Source organism: Petromyzon marinus, chromosome 9 (genome assembly GCF_048934315.1).
Source record: "Petromyzon marinus isolate PM22_M1 ecotype Great Lakes invasive population chromosome 9, UKy_Petmar_22M1.pri1.0, whole genome shotgun sequence".
NCBI classification, from domain to species: domain Eukaryota; kingdom Metazoa; phylum Chordata; class Hyperoartia; order Petromyzontiformes; family Petromyzontidae; genus Petromyzon; species Petromyzon marinus.
The window spans coordinates 16272048-16292138 of NC_133675.1; the positions used below are offsets into that span (position 1 = coordinate 16272048).

The following is a 20091-nucleotide window of genomic DNA, read 5'->3' on the forward strand; positions in this document are numbered from 1 at the left end:
TGCTCGCACAAACCTTCCGCGGCTCACGCTGCTGCTGCCGCCAGCTTACACTGCTGCCACCGGCTTCATGGTAAATCGACAAAATGTACTTGAACGAGTACGCACACGTGCGCATATGTGGGGGTACTTGTCTGCATTTGTGTGCGTTGGGAGCGGTAGTGTGGCGGTTAGCTTGCTGCATGACGAACCCGGCATCCCCGAGTTTGATTACCGCCTATGACCACCAACACTGGCGACAATTATCTGAATTGTTTCTGGGCCTCCCATAGGTTGACTCAGCCTCAAATGAGTACCTTATTCAGTGTGTAAACATCGCCACTAGGGAGGCAAAGGTGGGCGTGGTATTAACCACATCACCCCCTTGTGTGCCATGCTTAATAGCTGCTCACTAACAGCACTTACCTCAACAGTCTATCGGGATAGTCTTTGTGCTCTTTCTTACACATTTGAATAGTCACGTGTGGAGATATGTAAGCATACCGGTTAGCATACTCTGATAAAGGCCCCAGTTATATGTATTTGATTTCAGTGCCATGGAAAACATTGTAAAGTAATTGGTATCTGAATTTTGGCTGGGCCATCACTCAGCCCATTAAATGAATACCTTGTGCTGTAAGTTGGCATCAGCATTTGGTGAGACCAAAAGGAACCAGCTTGTGGGTGGTGGTGCCAGAACCTTGTCGTCTATCATCCAGACTAGAATGGACACTCGCTTGCACTCTGCACTTGCCTCAACGATCTCACGCCAATCGTGCAGAGCTGTTCGGTTTATTTTTGTGAGCACGCGCAAGCATCCACACGCTCGTCTGAACGTACTTGCGCGTGCCTGCGCTTCCGTGCACGCGCGTGCAACGAACACGCATGTCTGCTCACATGTGCAAGCACTCGGATGCGTCACCGTGTGTGAATGCAGACTCGGGGTACGTGCATCACATTTCATTCTGATGATCTTAAAGATCGGCGGGGGGAGAGATCCCCCCGAGAGGTGAGGGTCTGGGGTGTACGTCAATGTGCGGCTCTCTGGTGGAATATTTCAGTTTGTTTGGGAATTCACCAGGTAGGGGAAATTTGGTCAGACTTGGAATTCGCTGAAACCGATTGAGATTTGAACTGAAATACTTGTATACTCTCTTTGTGGTTCATACATTTCCATGAATTATTTTTCATTACAATTGGAAGACAGGACCTTGATCCCCCCTTTGATAGATGGCACCTTCTCAAGCACAGTGCCCTGTGTGCGCATGTTGCACCTCCGATTAGCACGTGGACAATGTACGGCGTGAAAGAATCCCGACATACGTACACACAGCAATACCTTAGTTCTCAACCCGTGACACCTGGGACTGTCCCTGCACACCTTTCACCGACCCTACCCCATCACACATTGCCTCAAAGTGTACTTTAGTTGACCACACCTGTTGTTGTTGTTATGTGTTTACGTATTTGGGCCGTTTTAACAACGACGTGACTCCGAATTCTCTACGCAGAGCAGAGGAAACTATGTCCGTTTTCACAGAACTTCTGAAAAAACCTTTAAGTAGCCTTTCAATCTTCACACAACAGGGGACACATTTCCCACACGCTCTGCTGTGATACTGTGTTTGTTGCACGATAGACAAATTAGATTGTTAAATCTCAGAGTAATTTTTCTGTGGCTTTACATGTGAACTGACAGAATCCACGAACTTGCCTCACTTGAGAACCCGCTTTCAGATAGACAGTAGTTTTACATTGCCAATACTTTCTTATGGTAGTATTAAGTATTAAATCTGAGGTGGTGAACCATTAAGAAATATTGGCGATCTGCAAGCAGCACACAGACTGACTATAACTCACACAAAGTAGGCAAGCACTTTGTTTTAGCCAATTGTCATTGTAAAACTCCCAAAGAGACAACCAGCAGCCGTCCATGTGCTAGCAATAACCCAATCCTTATTCTTCGCAGATGCGATGAAACGCTGTCCATTTAGTAAAGAACAAAGTGTCCCCAACTCCAAGCTTCGCCTCTCTCTTTGGTCCATCCTTATGTTGGTCAAAGGTCTCTAGAAACCCATTTATGGCGGTGAATATTCTCTTCGCTTTGCTGCAGAAAGGTCCCCCCGCAGCATCGCCGTCCCTCGCAGTACTACTCACGACTACTACTACTACTACGATGACCACAGTCCTCGCACTGAGCTAACCTCGTCACTGTCGGGAGTCGGCATCCCCTCGGGTGTGTTGCACACTTTGACCGTCATTCTAACGCAGAGCTCCATCTGCTGTCATTCCTTCTGAAGAAGTGTATTTTGTCCAAGGCCACTTTCCTTTCTTAGCAGGCCACGTGATGTCTCTTTCGGAGACCCAGGTCTCGAGTGTTAAGCACTTTTGAGGATAATTTAGAAGTCCTTAATCATTAATCTCGATCAGTGTCATTTGTTAAAGCAGGTGAGATCGTATGAAGATGTTACACCAGGCCCCCTGTGCAACTCTTGGCCGACTAAAGAGACACCGAGGCACTCGCGTTATAACGCACAGTCTACCGTGGAGTTTGCAATGTCTTTCGCACCATTCATTATTAACCTTTGTCTTAGTGACCTTGGCCTTTGTCGCAGTCCCATCCTTGTCCTCGCCCTTGGCTCCTCACAGGACTCATTTAAGTCTCAGCATCGCCAACTTAAAGTCCCGTGCCTAAACATGAAAATCACTCAATTTTTATGAGCGGTCCCAAGTCTACCAAATACTGGGTAATTTAACTCTGCGCTGCGACCCATTGGGCCGTGAAAACGGAAGCTTTTCCCTTGTAGATTTTTGCGATTAAATTGCTGCCATGGAAACGAATCAAAACAGAGGGCGGGGGGTGGAAGCGAGTATTGTTGTTGTTGTGGGTATAACCGTGCGCTACCGGTGAGCGATGAATTGGCAGGGGTATTGTGGAAGTGGGCACAAGTGCCGGTGGTGGGCTGGGCTGCGGTGACACAGAGGGGCGGCGCGTGGAGCGGGGTGGGAGACAAGGCGGGGCGGGACCGGGTGTCCTAATTTTAACACCGACGTGTGGAGCGCGTGGGACCCATGTGCAGGCGTCACGATCAGCATCTGCTGCCCAGATGTGCTCAGGGGCACCCACGCGCGTCTCGTAGCCGCCCAGCCCCGACCCAGCCGCCCACCCGGCCGTGATAAAGCGTGAAGTAGCGCAGGGTTGTGGAAAGGGCACGGATTGGGGACCGCCGGAGCTCTTTCTGGGAAGTCATTGCCAAGTTCCTGGCCTCTCTAGACACACAGACTCGCACTTATTCGCACATGTACGCACATGCTGAGGAATCTCTTAAGCACTTGCTTACGTGTGCGCACAGGCATGGACACCACACACACACACATGGGCATTTGCACACTCGCACAATGACAATGTTCTCCCGTTATGCCTAACAATCAAACCGCACACTGGAAATATGGTAGGACCACGCCTCGCCACCTTTGTCTTCTCGTTCATCGTCGATGTTACGTACACACCACCGGGAACCAATTTTTAGGTTGAGTCAATTCATGGAACCCATGAGACACCGGGGCAAGTTTAACATCCCACGGCCAGGAAATGAATCCAGTTTACTGAAAATCGCAGTGTAGTGTGCGCACCGCAACCCCGCCGCCACCCCACCCCACACACACATCACCACACGCTACATCCGTCTTCGCCGACATCCACAGTGACACTGACAGAAAACGGATTCATGGAACAGACACGTAAATATTGTTGTAGATATCTTAGCTGTTCGGCCAGCAGTGGCGTGAGGAAGCAATTGCATGGCAGCATCGTCGCCTATCTTGGCACCATCTAAAACTACACCGCGTGCATTACTCTCGCTATACATGTGTGAAATAAACTGTACCCTAACATTGATATAAATAATAATCAGTAGCTAAAGGTAACTTTTTACATAAATTCCCAACTCCATGTTTAATCTCCTTTGGTTCTTTCGGTAAAGTCACGTAGAATGAGAATAAAATAATAAATTGATAAAATAAAATAACACAATAATATTCTCACGACGTTTCGGCCACAACACAAGCGGCCTTCATCAGGTGAAGGGACGAGACTGTCTGGAGGACAGCGCTGGAGTCCAGACAGTCTCTTCCCTTCACCTGATGAAGGCCGCTTGTGTTGTGGCCGAAACGTCGTGAGAATATTATTGTGTTATTTTATTTTATCAATTTATTATTTTATTTTCATTCTACGTGACTTTACCGAAAGAACCAAAGAAGATGAATCCTTGCAGTCACGAAAGCTTTAAATCCATATTTAATCCTAACTCTTACACCTAACCCTATTAATCAGCCTCATCCTCCTCATGTTCAAGGTGGCACATTGGTCATTGTTTCGGATTTCACTGCAGCCTATGGAGCCATAAGTTGAAAGAGCCAGTGTTGGCTGTGATGTGGAGCAGCGGGCAGAGTTGAATGATGAGGTTAACACTGACTAGGTAAATATATCCATGGACAAAATACACGTCCACAAGAGGAACAACGGCCAGAGAACTGACCAAAGCAAAAAAAACCTCCACAATTGGCCTTAGAGACTTGAGTTACTCAGCACCTACTGAGGGCAATTACCACACACAATAGCATAGGGCAACGATCACCATACATAATCTAAATATTTATTTATCCTGGAAAAATGCGAAATACAAACCTCGTGACCTGTGCCACCCCAGCACTGACGATGACAACGCTTAGACATGGATTATTTATGACACGTCGGGCAAGCCAGTGCCTCCACTCGTCACGGCATTGTGCCACCACTCAGGACTTTCCCGTGGAACTCCTGCAGATGCTCTTTCCTCCTGCATCTCTTCAATGGTCATTCTCGCCTTTTGGCGTTCTCTGGTCTGACACGGGTGAGACTAGGCCAATCATTTAAAAAAAAACACAATGGATATATTATAATCAGAGCATGTTTGTTTGCATGTTCACCACAGGTAGGTGTGGTTAATGCAGACATGATTCCTTGCAAAAAAAATAATTACAGGGTAAAACCTGTTGTTATGTTGTCATCCCCGTCTTTGTTTACACTTGGCCCGCTGACTTTGTACCGAGTTGACCTCCAGCGAATTCTCGCCATGGACAGTCGTATAACTTGGATCGCCAGGATCACAGCGCGGTACGCTAACCAATACGCCAGCACTCCCCTGAAGAGGTACACACACAAACATTGTGGGGGGAAGGCCTGGCCTCTGGATGGCTTCTGTAGAAATGAAATGAAATTTGCCCTGAGAGGAAAGGGTGTGATGGTTCTGCCCATTCCCACCGCTTGGCAGAACTCTCGCACAAGCCCACAGCTGCACAGAGTGTTGCATTGTAGTAAAAGCTCATTAATCAAAGAGCATTCGAATAGAGAGGAGAAGAAAAAATTCAATCAAATTCATTTATTTATTGAGAAAACATAATGGCGAAATGTTCAGTATTCACTTTGTAATGATGTTGGTCATGTATTTATTTAATAATATCACTTTTACAGCAATAATATTTCATTAAAAGAAATGTCCATTGTTTCCGTATGTGAAAACACTTTTTGCTTCGATGTTTTTTTCTTCTTCCACGATGTGCACCATTAACACGAATATGTTTCCCTTCCATTCACCTCTCACTGTGCACACAGCCACCACAAGCGTGTGAATGAATGGACGCCTTTATTTAGAGGCCATGATATGTCGTATCTTTTATATAGGGTCAACAAATGTATTTAACCAGTTTTTTTTTATTCAGCCGTTCGCATTTGTGCACAGGGAAATGCATTTTACAATTCATAACTCATTTATTGAGCGAAACAACCCAAAAGTCACAATGAACAGTGACCCAGAGGTAATTATAAAATCCATTGGGTCGGCGTGACTTGAAGGTTCGTTTCTGCGGCCTGTTTCTGCGTTGTATTGGTCGCCTCTCCCTTGTTTCCTTCCTGCTCCTCGCTGATATCTCGCGCCCCTTGGTAATTCATCCTCCCGGCAGGCGGTGCTGCTGCTGCCGCCACTCACTGTGGTGGTCGCAGCACTCGGCTCACAATTAGAAGTGTGCGAGATTTTACATTCTCGCCGGGGCCACCCCGCCCCGTAACTCCTCTGGGTCAGTGGAACTCAAGGGCGGTCATCAGGACAAAAGAGTGCCAATGATCATTGGCGTGTGGAGTTTCCCGCTGGTAGCTTCAGGGCCACCAACAGCGACAAGTGCTCACTTGAGGCTGGCGACGTTTCCTCTCTGAATGCGATTCGCTCCATTGCGGATTTTTTTTCTGTTATTCCTTGGAGAGATCGGAATGCGTCCAAGAGCACGTCCACCGACGAGATGGAACCATGAGATGGGATCGTGTGCAGGTGGTGGATTGCCGGTGGATCGCAGAACCACGATAGTTGGTGACACCTTGATTAGGCCTTCGTCCAGCAGTGAACATCGCGAATGATGATGGAGGTGACTTTCTTTCTATGACAATTCTACACTCCCCCCCGCACCACACAGGGCCGGCTTCAGATGTGGGTGGACATCTTCGCTAAGGAGCAGGGCCCCCCACCTCCACCATTTGACATCACACCCCGCAAGGCCAAGAAGTGAGATATGGCACACATCCAACACACACAAAACATAAACTTGCCTGCAAGCACAACACACATGACCTACACGACAACAACAACAACAACAGTCGTCTTTGCCACTAAGTGACGGTGACGTTACCACAGCGCTCGTGCCAGGACCGGTGAACTTTGAGGCCACGTGAAAGCGTGGAAAGCTCACTGGCCGGTCACAAAACGGACCCACTTCTTCATGGGTTGACCCACTGAGATTGCTGGGAGATGCTCCACTGCGCCACTTTGCTGTGCTCGTTGTTGTGAGCATCTCGCATCCAGCCCTCCTTTGTTGTGGTACAGTGATTAGCTCCCACTGCCTGCATGCCACGGCACTGCATATCAAGGCATCTTCTGTTTGGCTGGACATATTATATATAGGGGGCTAAACTGGCATCGCATTGGCTAGAGAACATATGGGTTGATGTGGTATGAGAGGATATGGAGTTGAACGGACTTGATGACTGGTCTCAGCAGTGGCAAGATCGGCCGATGTGGAGGAAGGACGCACCTAAACAAAAGACAAAGATCCCCCTTATAATATATCACAGACTGTCTGGCCAAGTGCTGTTAGCAAGCACCTTTGAAAGTGCTGGCACATACAAAGACACCTATAAAGGCCGGAACGGTACACGAGGGGGTAAGTGGCCAGCACCACGCCCGACCGCCTTTGTCTCCCCAATGGCGATGTTTTTACACACCGCACCAGGTACTCATTTGAGGCTGAGTCGACATAGGTGAGGCCCAGGACCGGTTCAGATAATCGTAACCGGTGTTGGCCGTGAGCAAGAATCTAACTCGGGTCACCAGGTTCGTAGAGCAGCATAGCGCTAACCGCTACACCACCGCTCCCTACAGCAATACCAATACCCGCCATCCACCACGAAGTGACGGTGACACTTTGAGGCACCGTGAAGTGTCGAAGGCTCGCTGACAGGACAGACCCACGTGCCGTGCGTTGCCTGATCGAGATGACTGGTAGAATGGACCGGCTCTACCCCCTACTGTGCCAACTTGCTGCATCTTAGCCGCCCAGCGCTCCGCTCGTTCTTGTGAGCGTCGCTCCTCTGCCCTCAGTTATCATTGGTGGGCGTCTTTCACGAGCCTCCTTCACAGAGGCCGTTCCTGACACCGCTGGTACCAGTTTTCGGCAAGTCCACTCAGCTCCACATCATCCTGTACTGCATCAGTTCATCTCTTCTCCAGCCCATGTCATGCCCGTTTAGCACCCTCTATGCGGCCAAGCAGAAGCTGCTTGGGCATGCGGTGACTGGGCATGTGGGCTACATTCACATACATACACCAAGCATTATAACGATATAGTCTGTCAGGGCACTTGCTGTTGGTAAAAGGCCACCTATTAGACTGGCACAGCGGACTAAGAAGAGTATCACCACTGGAAAGGCACAAGTGGCCATGAATGGTGCAGGCCACATCAATTCCTGAAGTGCATTTCCCGTTATAATAGCTGCCCATCCCTATTAAAAGCTTCATATTTATCTTTATAAAATGGTGTAGTTGACCTTCTTGCTTATGTATTTACTTGTTGTGATTTGACCAAACCTCTCCATCGCTGAAATCTCATTGCTCTCTATTCCTGTGATTGGGGCAATGACGAGCCAGGAACAGACACAGGGAGAGAAACACAGGGAGGAATACAAAAGAGTGGGAAGAGAGAAATGGCCACAATTTCTACTTCAATCAACAGATGCCCATATTAAACTTGGAGTCTCTTAATACCCCATACACTGTAGAGGACCACAAATGTATATATGTCGAGCTCCATTCGCACCGTACATAGCCAAGCGTGCTAATCGGAGGTGTGAGGGAAGGACACGAAACCAAACACAAAGAGCCGTTATAAAGATGCCTTCAAGGAATGTTGTCCTGATATCCCTGACCCCCCAAACTCTTCCCCTGACCCTTGACCGCACTTCCCTCTGTGCAGCTACTTGCTGCGCTGCATCGTGTGGAACACGAGCGACGTCATCCTGGACGAGACGAGCATCACTGGTGAGAGGATGAGCGACATCTACGTCAAGGGGTGAGGAGCTCGCGTCGAGACCTTCAGCTTCACTTTGTCTCGTTTTCGGTCGATCTCAAATTGTGTATAATTATTACGAACCTGTGCTGCCGAACTGCATTGGCTTCCAAGTTGCCGAACGAATACATTATAAGGTCGCGCTCATTACGTCACAATACCTTTCTGACCTCGTCAACCATCGTCACGTGAACTCCAGTCATCCTCGCAGCAGTGGCTTCTGGCTAGCCATTGAACAAAGACGGTTACTGCATCGCACCCTTTCAGATGCGCTTCTGCGGCCGTCTGGAACGCTCTTCCTTTCAATATTAGGAAGCCACTGGAGCTGTGCACCTTAAAATCATCTAGCTTAAAAACTCAGACCTGTGGACTTGCTTTTTGTGTGCAGTTTGTTGTCCTTCCCCGCACCTCCAATTACCATGGTGGGCTACACAGAGTCCAAAAGAAGTTCAACATGCATACTGCACTTGTGTGTTAGATACTTAACTTAGGGTGGTGCTTGAACCCCAATGACTTCGCTATGAAATTGAGAGCCCGAAATGTTGACTTTGCATTCATTATGAACCTCAACAAGTTTGTCTTTGATTAACTGTAACAACGACTTCTACAGTGCCAACATAACGGGACTTTGGTTAGGGAGAGAAAACAGGCGAAGAGATATTGCAGATCACAACGGAAGATAATTTTATGAGAGTTTAACCACCGCAGATGCTGAGATGAGTCAGAATGAGAACACACTGACGACTGCCTATGCACAAAGCACATTCATCCAAGTGCATTTGTATTCCTTTCGCCAGGACCTGTGGTTCGATATTACAATTGTCACATATTTCTCAAGACGTGATTAAGAAATGTCATTGATAATTGCACAAATCACTGGAAACTTGATGCAACATTACCTGGCCGGGTGTCACCAATACAAAAGACTCACAATCGAAAGGTTGACATTCAATTGACCCTTCACATTTAAAACGTAAGTACAGTTTTGTTTGAGTCGGCAATAGTTGTAATATAGAGACACATTCTTCCCCCGCACCTCCATGAGCACGGTTGGCTATGTATGGTGCAAATGAAGTTCAACATACATACATCATAGGAATATGGAGTTTCCACCACCAATGAAGATGGCACTACTCATTGTTTATGGAGGCACTGTGACTTTGATCTGTGAACAAAAAAGTGATGGGAAAGGGATGATGATCAATGTTACATGTAAGTTTGTCGGGGTCAAGGTCAGGGGTCAACATAGTCACAGTGCTTGGGTTCTCAGGGGCGACATGCTCTTGTCACAAGCACTGAGCCGGGAGCACTGAGACCCTGGGGTTAAATCTGGGTGGCCACCTGTGAATAAGCCAAAGGCTCAGATGTTGCACGTTGACTACACGTGCATTGTGCCAAATAAATCACAGAAATTATGTTTTGTACTATTCCATCTCTGTGGGATAAAATAAATAATAATATTCAATGACTTGCACGTGGCAAACCACTCTTTGCGGAGCATGAACGAGCACTGATCTCGGAATGGATAAGAAGCGGAGCTTCTTGAAGTGCCTCTGTGATTATTTCTGTCCGTGTCACTGCCAGGGGTGACCTTTCACGTCAGCGTAATTCCGAGTGGCGTTGCGGCCAAAGCTCCCGACACAAGCGGCGCATTAATGTGCCGAGCTGCCGACCTGAGCACGTTCCCGTAGCTTCAGAAGTCGCGTCTTTGCGCCACGGGCATAACGGGCGGAACCACGAGCTCACACTTGAATGTCACGACTGTCCGCCAAAAAGTGACGTGACGTGGGATAGGGTTCCGTTGGGTTTCTCCACCTTTGACAGAGGCACACAGCTTCCTTTAATGCCCCGTGAAATTTCGGGCAACATTTTAAACAAAGAAGCGAGTGAAATCATTTTTTTTTATATTAGCTTCATAAAAACACAAGTACGTATATAAATAAATGTTTATACTCCATCAACCGGTGCTGCTGTGAGGTGCCAAAGTCTGCATGCTTTTCTTTTTGTATGAAGACACACAGACGCACACAGACACACACGCACACACATTAACACGCAAACAGACATACACACACACTAACACAGACATACACGCACACAAAGTGGCACACAGACACACACAGACACACACGCACACACACGCACACACAGACACACGAACACAGACACACATTAACACAGACACACACGAGCACGCACACAGACATACACGCACACACACTGGCACACAGACTGGCACACAGACACACACGAACACACGCACACACAGATCCCCCATATAGCCTTAACAGACTGTTGGGACAAGTGCTGTTAGCGAGCACCTATGAAGGCCGGAACGGTACACGAGGGGGTGGGTGGCCAGCACCACGCCCGACCGCCTTTGTCTCCCTAGTGGCAATGTTTACACACCGCAACAGGTACTCATTTGAGGCTGAGTCGACCTAGGGGAGGCCCAGGACCGGTTCAGATAATCGTCACTGGTGTTGGCCGTGAGCGGGAATCGAACCCGGGTCGCCAGGTTCATAGCGCATCGCGCTAACTGTTACACTATTGCTCCCCAGACGCACACAGACACACGCACACACAACAACAACAACCGCCATTCGCCACTATGTGGCGGTGACGTCACCACGACGCTTGTGCCAGGCCATGTGCACCTTGAGGCCACGTGAAGTGTCGAACGCCCGCGGACAGGAAGTCACGGGGCAGACCAAGGTGTCACGGGTCGACTGACTGAGATGACTGGCTGGTGCACCACTTGTGCCCCCTACTGTGCCAACCTGCTGTGCTTTAGCCACCCGGCGCTCCACTCGTTGTTGTGAGCGTCGCTCCTCCGCCCTCCGTTGTTGTTGGAGGGCGACTGCCTCCAACTGCCCAATAGCGTCCTTCACGAGCCTCCTCCATAGAGGCCGATCTTGACACCGCTGGTACCAGTCATCGGCAAGTCCACTCAGCTCCACGTCCTCCTGTACCACATCACTCCATCTCTTCTCTAGCCTGTGCCACGCCCATTTAGCCCCCTCGATCCGGCCGAACAAAAGCTGTTTCGGCATGCGGTGGCTGGGCATGTGGGCTACATGACCCAGCCAACGCAGCCTTGCCTGCCGGAGGAGCTCACCGATGGGACCTTGCCCAGATCTTTCAAGGATTTGTGAGTTCCTCACACAATCCAACCTGGTTAAACCCAGGATGGATCGTAGTCAGGTCAGCCAAAATGTTTCCAACCGGCGAAGATGCTCCATTAAGGGGGTCCACGTTTCGCAAGCGTAGAGAAGGGAGGGAATGACCGTGGCCGAGAAGACCTGAAGCTTAGTGCGGAGCGACAGACCAGGTAGCTTCCACACAGCGTTACGCAACCGATGAAAAGATATTGCCGCTCGACTGATTCGGAGTGAGACCTCTGCTGTTAAACTGGAGCCGGTCATAAGCACGCTGCCCAGGTATGGGAAACTCTCCACTCTATCCACAACTGCCCCATCACCGATTGGGAGTTGTGGGGGTGGAGTGTCCGATGGTACAAAATACCCAGGCAGGTGCTTAGTTTTGGTGGGGCTGATGGTAAGGCCCCATCTCTTAGTGGCACGCTCCAGTCTCAGCAGCAGCGTCTCCAACTCCTCCTCTGAATGAGCAGCTATTACCAAATCATCGGCATACATAACGTGGTTGAGCAATTAAACGCACACACAGGCACACAGACACACACGCACACAGACAAACATTAACACAGACACACGAACACGCACACAGACACACACAGACGCACAAAGACACACGCACACAGACACATTAACACAGACACACACGAACGCACACAGACACACAGACACACATCCACACAGATACACACAGACACACACGAAGATCCACACAGACACACACGAACACACTCGCACACAGACATGCACAAACACGTACACACGGTTATATACAAAGAGCACTTACAAACACAAAGACCCACGCTTAGACATGGAGACTGTTGAGAGTAAGTGCTATTCGCGAGCACATATTGCTCAGCTTCAAACACAGAGATCCCTTGTTTAGCCTTATAAACTGGCTGGGTCAAGCACTGTTAGTGAGCACCTATTAAGGCCAGTGTGGCATATGAGTAGGTGGTGTGACTCTATCGCCTTGACTCGCTTTTTTTTTCACCCCCAGTGCTAACATTTACTACATTAAGTACTTAGATTAGGTTCAGTTTAATAGGAGAATCACGGTTACAATCAGTTCCCAATTATAACAAATGTGATACTAGTTTAGGAATCGAGTGGAGTATCGCTCACATCGCTGATACGTGCACACACACATACACACTTACACTGACACTCACTCATACACTTTTACACACACTCACATTGACACTCACTCATACACTTTTACACACACGCACACTCACATTGACACTCACTCATACACTTTTACACACACGCTCACTCACATTGACACTCATTCATACACTTTTACACACACGCTCACTCACATTGACACTCACTCATACACTTTTACACACACATGCACACTCACATTGACACTCACTCATACACTTTTACACACGCACACTCACATTGACACTCACTCATACACTTTTACACACACACACTCACTCACATTGACACTCACTCATACACTTTTACACACATACGCTCACTCACATTGACACTAACTCATACACTTTTACACACACACACTCACATTGACACTCATACACTTTTACAATCACACGCACACTTGCTCACATCCACGACTGGTGGTCAATTGTTTTTAAACTGGATTCTGTGCTAAGAGAGTAAAACATTTCGGCAACTCATTGTTGAACATATTTTCAATACACTACTCATATTTTGGGTGAGTACTCTTTTTCCAGTAATCGTTTGGATGAAGCCATGGCACAGTGGTTAGAGCATTGCACTATGAACCTTGCGACCTGAGATTGATTCCTAGCCGCAGCTAACACCGGTGGTGAGAGATTTCTGAATCGAGTCCTGGATTCCCCCTTTTGCCTACTCACACTGACCAGCATGGTGAGGTATGGTTAAACAACTGGTGTGGGTAGGCTTTCATCCAGCAATGTTTTGACAAAATAGCTTTACATTTATTATGTTTTACACTTACGTGGTTTTGATGACAGAGTATAGTTTACAACTTTTAGAGATAGTTACGATAACGTGCGGATTTTTTTGAAGATTTTTCTCATAACCAATGACACCGTCACATCATCCACACACATACACACGTGTACATGCGCATTTTATAACACGCGTTCAACACAGGTACATACACACGCATACTTGTATGCATGACCCGCCAGTTGTAGGTGAACACACAGAGACCACAATCATTTTCGTCAACGCGAAGTCACTTTCAAAAGTGGGCTCATTGTGCTCACTTTCCATATTTGCGCGATTGGGCGAAGTTGCGCGCTGTTTGTTGGCCGCCGTTCGAATGAATGCGACGGCCTCGTGGGGGTCTGCCACAGGTTAGCGGGGAAAAAACCGCGTGCCCCGCGCGCACGACTTGAGCCTCGTGCGTGCGCATCAACGGCAACCGGAGGAGCGCGTCGCGTGTGTGTGTGTCTCAACCGGAGGAGCGTGTGTGTGTGTCTCAACCGGAGGAGCGTGTGTGTGTGTCTCAACCGGAGGAGTGTGTGTGTGTGTGTCTCAACCGGAGAAGCGTGTGTGTGTGTGTCAACCGGAGGAGCGTGTGTGTGTGTCTCAACCGGAGGAGCGTGTGTGTGTGTGTGTCTCAACCGGAGGAGTGTGTGTGTGTGTGTCTCAACCGGAGGAGCGTGTGTGTGTGTGTGTCTCAACCGGAGGAGTGTGTGTGTGTGTGTCTCAAGCGGAGGAGCGTGTGTGTGTGTGTCTCAACCGGAGGAGCGTGTGTGTGTGTGTCAACCGGAGGAGCGTGTGTGTGTGTGTCTCAACCGGAGGAGCGTGTATGTGTGTGTGTCTCAACCGGAGGAGCGTGTGTGTGTGTCTCAACCGGAGGAGCGTGTGTGTGTGTCTCAACCGGAGGAGTGTGTGTGTGTGTGTCTCAACCGGAGGAGCGTGTGTGTGTGTGTCTCAACCGGAGGAGCGTGTGTGTGTGTGTCAACCGGAGGAGCGTGTGTGTGTGTGTCTCAACCGGAGGAGTGTGTGTGTGTGTGTCTCAACCGGAGGAGCGTGTGTGTGTGTGTCAACCGGAGGAGCGCGTGTGTGTGTGTCTCAACCGGAGGAGCGTGTGTGTGTGTGTCAACCGGAGGAGCGCGTGTGTGTGTGTGTCTCAACCGGAGGAGCGTGTGTGTGTGTGTGTCAACCGGAGGAGTGTGTGTGTGTGTGTCTCAACCGGAGAAGCGTGTGTGTGTGTGTCAACCGGAGGAGCGTGTGTGTGTGTGTCTCAACCGGAGGAGCGTGTGTGTGTGTGTGTTTCAACCGGAGGAGCGTGTGTGTGTGTGTCTCAACCGGAGGAGCGCGTGTGTGTGTGTGTCTCAACCGGAGGAGCGCGTGTGTGTGTGTGTCTCAACCGGAGGAGCGTGTATGTGTGTCTCAACCGGAGGAGCGTGTGTGTGTGTGTCAACCGGAGGAGCGCGTGTGTGTCTCAACCGGAGGAGCGTGTGTGTGTGTGTCTCAACCGGAGGAGTGTGTGTGTGTGTGTGTCTCAACCGGAGGAGCGTGTGTGTCTCAACCGGAGGAGCGTGTGTGTGTGTCTCAACCGGAGGAGCGTGTGTGTGTGTGTGTCTCAACCGGAGGAGCGTGTGTGTGTGTGTGTCAACCGGAGGAGCGCGTGTGTGTGTGTCTCAACCGAAGGAGCGTGTGTGTGTCTCAACTGGAGGAGCGCGTGTGTGTGTGTGTGTCTCAACCGGAGGAGCGTGTGTGTGTGTGTGTCAACCGGAGGAGCGTGTGTGTGTGTGTGTCTCAACCAGAGGAGCGTGTGTGTGTGTCTCAACCAGAGGAGCGTGTGTGTGTCTCAACTGGAGGAGCGCGTGTGTGTGTGTGTGTCTCAACCGGAGGAGCGTGTGTGTGTGTGTGTCTCAACCGGAGGAGCGTGTGTGTGTGTGTCTCAACCGGAGGAGCGTGTGTGTGTGTGTGTCTCAACCAGAGGAGCGTGTGTGTGTGTCTCAACCCGAGGAGACTCCCGGGCTTGTTGCTAATGTTCTTTGGCCAAAATAAACTTTGTGCAGTGCGTGTGCAATATATATGGTGAGTTGAAATATGTATTTTTAGGCCACAGAGCACGAATGAAAAAGCCATCAATGTCCATAAATGTCACGGCAAGCAGGTGGTCATTTTTGGCTGAGTGCATTCTCAGCGATGTAGAGGCCCTGTCCACAAATCACTTGGCACTGTATGAATGTCGAACTTCCTTCGCACCGTGCGTAGCGAACCGTGCCGTGTGCGTGTCTCATCTGTGCTCCATTGCATCGTGATGTTGTGTCCGAACCACCATTTAAACAATTCTCATTCCATGTACGTACACGACAATGACAGCTGAAATATTGAGACTCTTTGGGTTCAAGCACATGGTAGGGCCTGCACAACACAACACGTTGTGATGGTGTGGCCGGAGCGATGCCTGCATGCCTCCTCAGTGATGATGTTCAAACACGTCACAAGTTACCCATTCAAGGCTGAGTCCACGTAGGAAATGTCCCTGTGCAGTTCAGATGTTTACTTGAACACACGAAGGCAAACAGTTTAACAGAATGTTGGGAAAAGTGCTGTTAGTGAGCACCTATTAATGTTAACACGGCACACAAGGGGGTGAGGGGCCAACACCACGCCTGGCCACCTTTGTCTCCCCAGTGGCGATGTTTTTACACACCGCACCAGGTACTTATTTAAGTCTGCGTCGACCTGGCGGAGGCCCAGGACCGGGACCGGTTCAAATGTCCTGGTCATGAGCTGGCATCTAACTCGGCTCGCCGGGTTCGTGGCGCAGTGCACTAACCACTGCGCCACCGCTCCCCCCCACACGTCGACGCACACACACAAGCAGGTACTTTGTGCGAACGCACGCAGGGCCCCAGCCGCCGCCAGCGCCACGCTGCAACAGAAAGCACAGCGAGCGGCATGACAACCCGCCAGTTCGCTTGGGGTTGTTAGGGCCTGGCCCCAACACAAGGTACAACAACAACACGTTGCTGGTCCAGATGAAACCCCCCCCGTCGGCCCCCACCACCTCCCCTCCTTGCTGGCCTAGGGGGGACGGGAGGGGGCTCCTCGAACCTTTGGCTGACCATCGCTCTGCGCAATTACGTGCTGTGAGTCACTGCTATCAAACCCCCACCCCCTGTCCATTCATTTGGGGAAATCCCTCTTCTCGTTGGGAGAAAGGGGCTTGTGTGCTCGCGCGCCCATGTGTGTGAGTGGTTACTGCGTGCGGGTGGGAGGATGTGCGTGTGCGTGTTGGTCCTCACAACAACAACCGCCATTCGCCACTAAGTGACGGTGACGTCACCATGGCACTTGTGCCAGGCTAGGTGCACTTTGAGGCCACGTGAAGTGTCGAAGGCCCGCTGGCAGGAGGTCACGGGGCAGACCCACGTGCTGTGGGTTGACTGCCTTAGACGGCTGGCGGATGCGCCGCCGGTTCTCCCCACTGTGCCAACTGCGCTAGCACACTCTGCCACAAGACCAACCACACGGCATTGGTATTTGAACCAATTATGAGTTTCCCTTCATTAACCTAGCTTCAAATGAGTCGCTGATGCAGCATGTGGTAGTGTTCATATCACCACCAAGTATTCGTTCTTGGCGCACTGTGAGTCGTTAATATCGCCGCTAAGTATTCATTATCGGTGCCCTGTGTCTTTGTGTCCCCCCCCCTTCCTGCCGCCACAGTGCATATAGAGGCAGCCTAGCCAGACGAGCGGTGTTTATTGTACGAATTCTTCCGATGCCTCCCCAAGTCCAATCCCTCGAGGATGTACGCAAAGGGATCACTGTAGTTCAAGGCTGCCAAGAGAAATGGACGATGCCCATTGTTCACGAGAACCGATGCTTTTTGACCTCGTGGCCTTTACTGCCACCCGACCCAACAAGGGAATAGATTCTATCCCCCACTGCTGTGTCTGACTCTCCGCCGTGCGGACATTTGAGGGCCTTGTCTGATTGTGGCTGCCCCTTCCGTGTGCCCCTACGTGTACTGCACCAGCCAGGATAAACGCTTCCGAATGACACTTGGGCCCTATGATCTACAAGGTCTTAAAATGGGACCTTTGTTATTGAATGTTTGCCCCGCGTGTGTTGGATTCACGCTGATTTATGTGTGCAGCTGACTAGTTGCAGGGCGTGTCTGATCATGTGGTTCAGTAAGATTAGCCAGCTTTGCTTTTATAAGTCGAACACACTAACATTGCCTCGAAGAATGGCACACTCATTTTCATGAATGGTATAACACTGGGCATCTATTGGCACAACAGCTTGGCACCCCGTTGTGAGACCATGGGTTCATATTCCTGGCAAGGGTTGAGTCATCTCTTCATCACCCACTAATGCTCAGTGGCTTCAAAACTATCGCTTCTCCATTCTGTCATGAAGAAGACTTTGTGGTTAGTAAACTGGGAATGATAAAGAGACTGGCCCCTGCCATATGAACATGGAACTTCCCGTGCCAGTTTATTACCACCGATAGAGATGACCACTGCTCAATGTATATTCGTGATAACAAGTGGCTTTGAAGAATCAAAAGAGAGGTTTTTAACCAGTAGAAATTAACATTAAACACAATGAAAGTCAAGAATATGTATGAATCAGATCATTATTTAAAATACAGGTAGAGAATCGACTCATTGGCCATCTATGGATTGATGACATCGGTACTACTTTGTGGGAAGTCAACAGAGGTTATCCTATGGACAGACGAGCTCACGTCATAGGAACATATCATTTCCACAAATTGTTCAGAGCCACTGATGGATGAGAACAACCCAACACTCAATTGAGAATGGCAACACTTTGACTGTTGTCCTGTTGAATAAATATTATACTTTATATACAGTATACATGTTACCATTAAGTTAGATCCAAACAAGAAAATGTAGCAAATCAACAATAGGCACTTTTGAAAAAAAAATGGCAAAACCAACTATAGAGTAGTCATGAAAGTGAAAATAATTTCTTGAAAGTATTGGCTGAGTCCACCTTGTTAATTTCTGTGGCTCCTGGGACTTGAATTTTGAGTGAATGGTGGAAACTGGGCAGCGAATGGAGAGGCATTTCGGAGGTCGTGAGCGTGGAAATGCTTCTCCCTTTGCCACATGACAAAAAGCTTCTGTGGACCAAAAATCTCACTCTGACTTTAGGCCCAGACTTTCCATCCGTGCGCCCCTCCCACGCGGACATTAACCACACTTCAGGTGGCGGTTATTTGAACGATCAAAACTCTCGAATGTTTACTGCTCAGAAACCTTCGTGGATTTTCACCTCAATGGGGAAAACATTTTTTAATCCAGAAGGCATGGAAATGAGTATGCAAGCTTGAGGATTTAAATGAGCATGTAAATGTGTGAAGAAATGTACCAACTCTTAAACGATTGTAAAAAAAAAAAGCATTATGGGTGACTTAAAACAATAAAGGGCGTGCTGGGTAGGAGGTGTTGGCAGAATGGCGGAGGGCCATTTACCGAGACAGGCATTGGAGTGGTCGCCTTCAGTCCAGCGACCAAGGGGAAGACCTAAGGGCAGATAGTGGGATACTCCTAAGAGCAGTTCCTGGAGGACGCTGCATGTCGACTGGGCAGCGGCAGGTAGAAAGCGCTGTCAGTGAGGTGTGGCGGTGGGATAAGTGGCCTTGCCCACGGTGACATATTGAACTTGATTGTTCCTGCCAAATGAGTATAATGAACAGCCGTTGCTCAACAGAGAGAATAACTGTGAGTGATGAGAATGATCAATCTGCGCCACTGGTCTAGGGCCACGCTGTGTAACATTATTTTTGTTCCTGGGTAGTAAGTGTTATTTCCTAATGCTTATGCCTCAAAAGTACAGAAAATGGCTATTATTCCCCACAAACTTTGCTATTGTGACGAGGAGAGTGATATATTTTTTATTTACCTATTTTCGAGAACATTCCAGATAGATTCAGTGGTGAGTAAACTTGGAGTAACTTCTAGAACATTCTAGAACTTCCCAGTAATATAAATAGTAGTATAAATACAGGGGCCTTAAGCCCACCAGTCCAGTTTAGTTCTAGCTGCCTAAGTGGATACATATCTGCATTTTTCTGAGATGGCATCAAGAGGCTGCAAGCATCTGGCAGACGCATTTCGCTATGTCTGCGGCCAATTTATCAAGACAAGAGCAAAAAAGTACTCTGTGGAAGCCTCTGCTAAGATGTGTGAGGTCTACAAGGCACATTTCGGCATGCCTGTCGGGGATCAAGACAAACCCTGGGCACCTCATTTCACCTGCGAGCAATGCAAAAAAACTCTGAAAGGTAAGATGGGCAATTGTTGCTCGGAATTTTATGTTATAAAATTCGTAAAAAATGTTT

At 49.0% G+C, this 20091-nt stretch overlaps 1 protein-coding gene across 3 annotated transcripts in view; it reads left to right on the top strand.

Moving 5' to 3' along the window:
* LOC116940442 (dysferlin-like) overlaps window positions 1-20091 on the top strand; it is a 207273-nt gene that overhangs the window by 121747 nt on the left and 65435 nt on the right. For all 3 annotated transcript variants that reach the window (XM_032950274.2, XM_032950273.2, XM_032950275.2), the window contains 2 exons: window positions 6481-6569; window positions 8533-8628. In XM_032950274.2, coding sequence (XP_032806165.2) covers window positions 6481-6569; window positions 8533-8628 — 185 coding nt within the window. The remainder of the gene's footprint in view (window positions 1-6480; window positions 6570-8532; window positions 8629-20091) is intronic.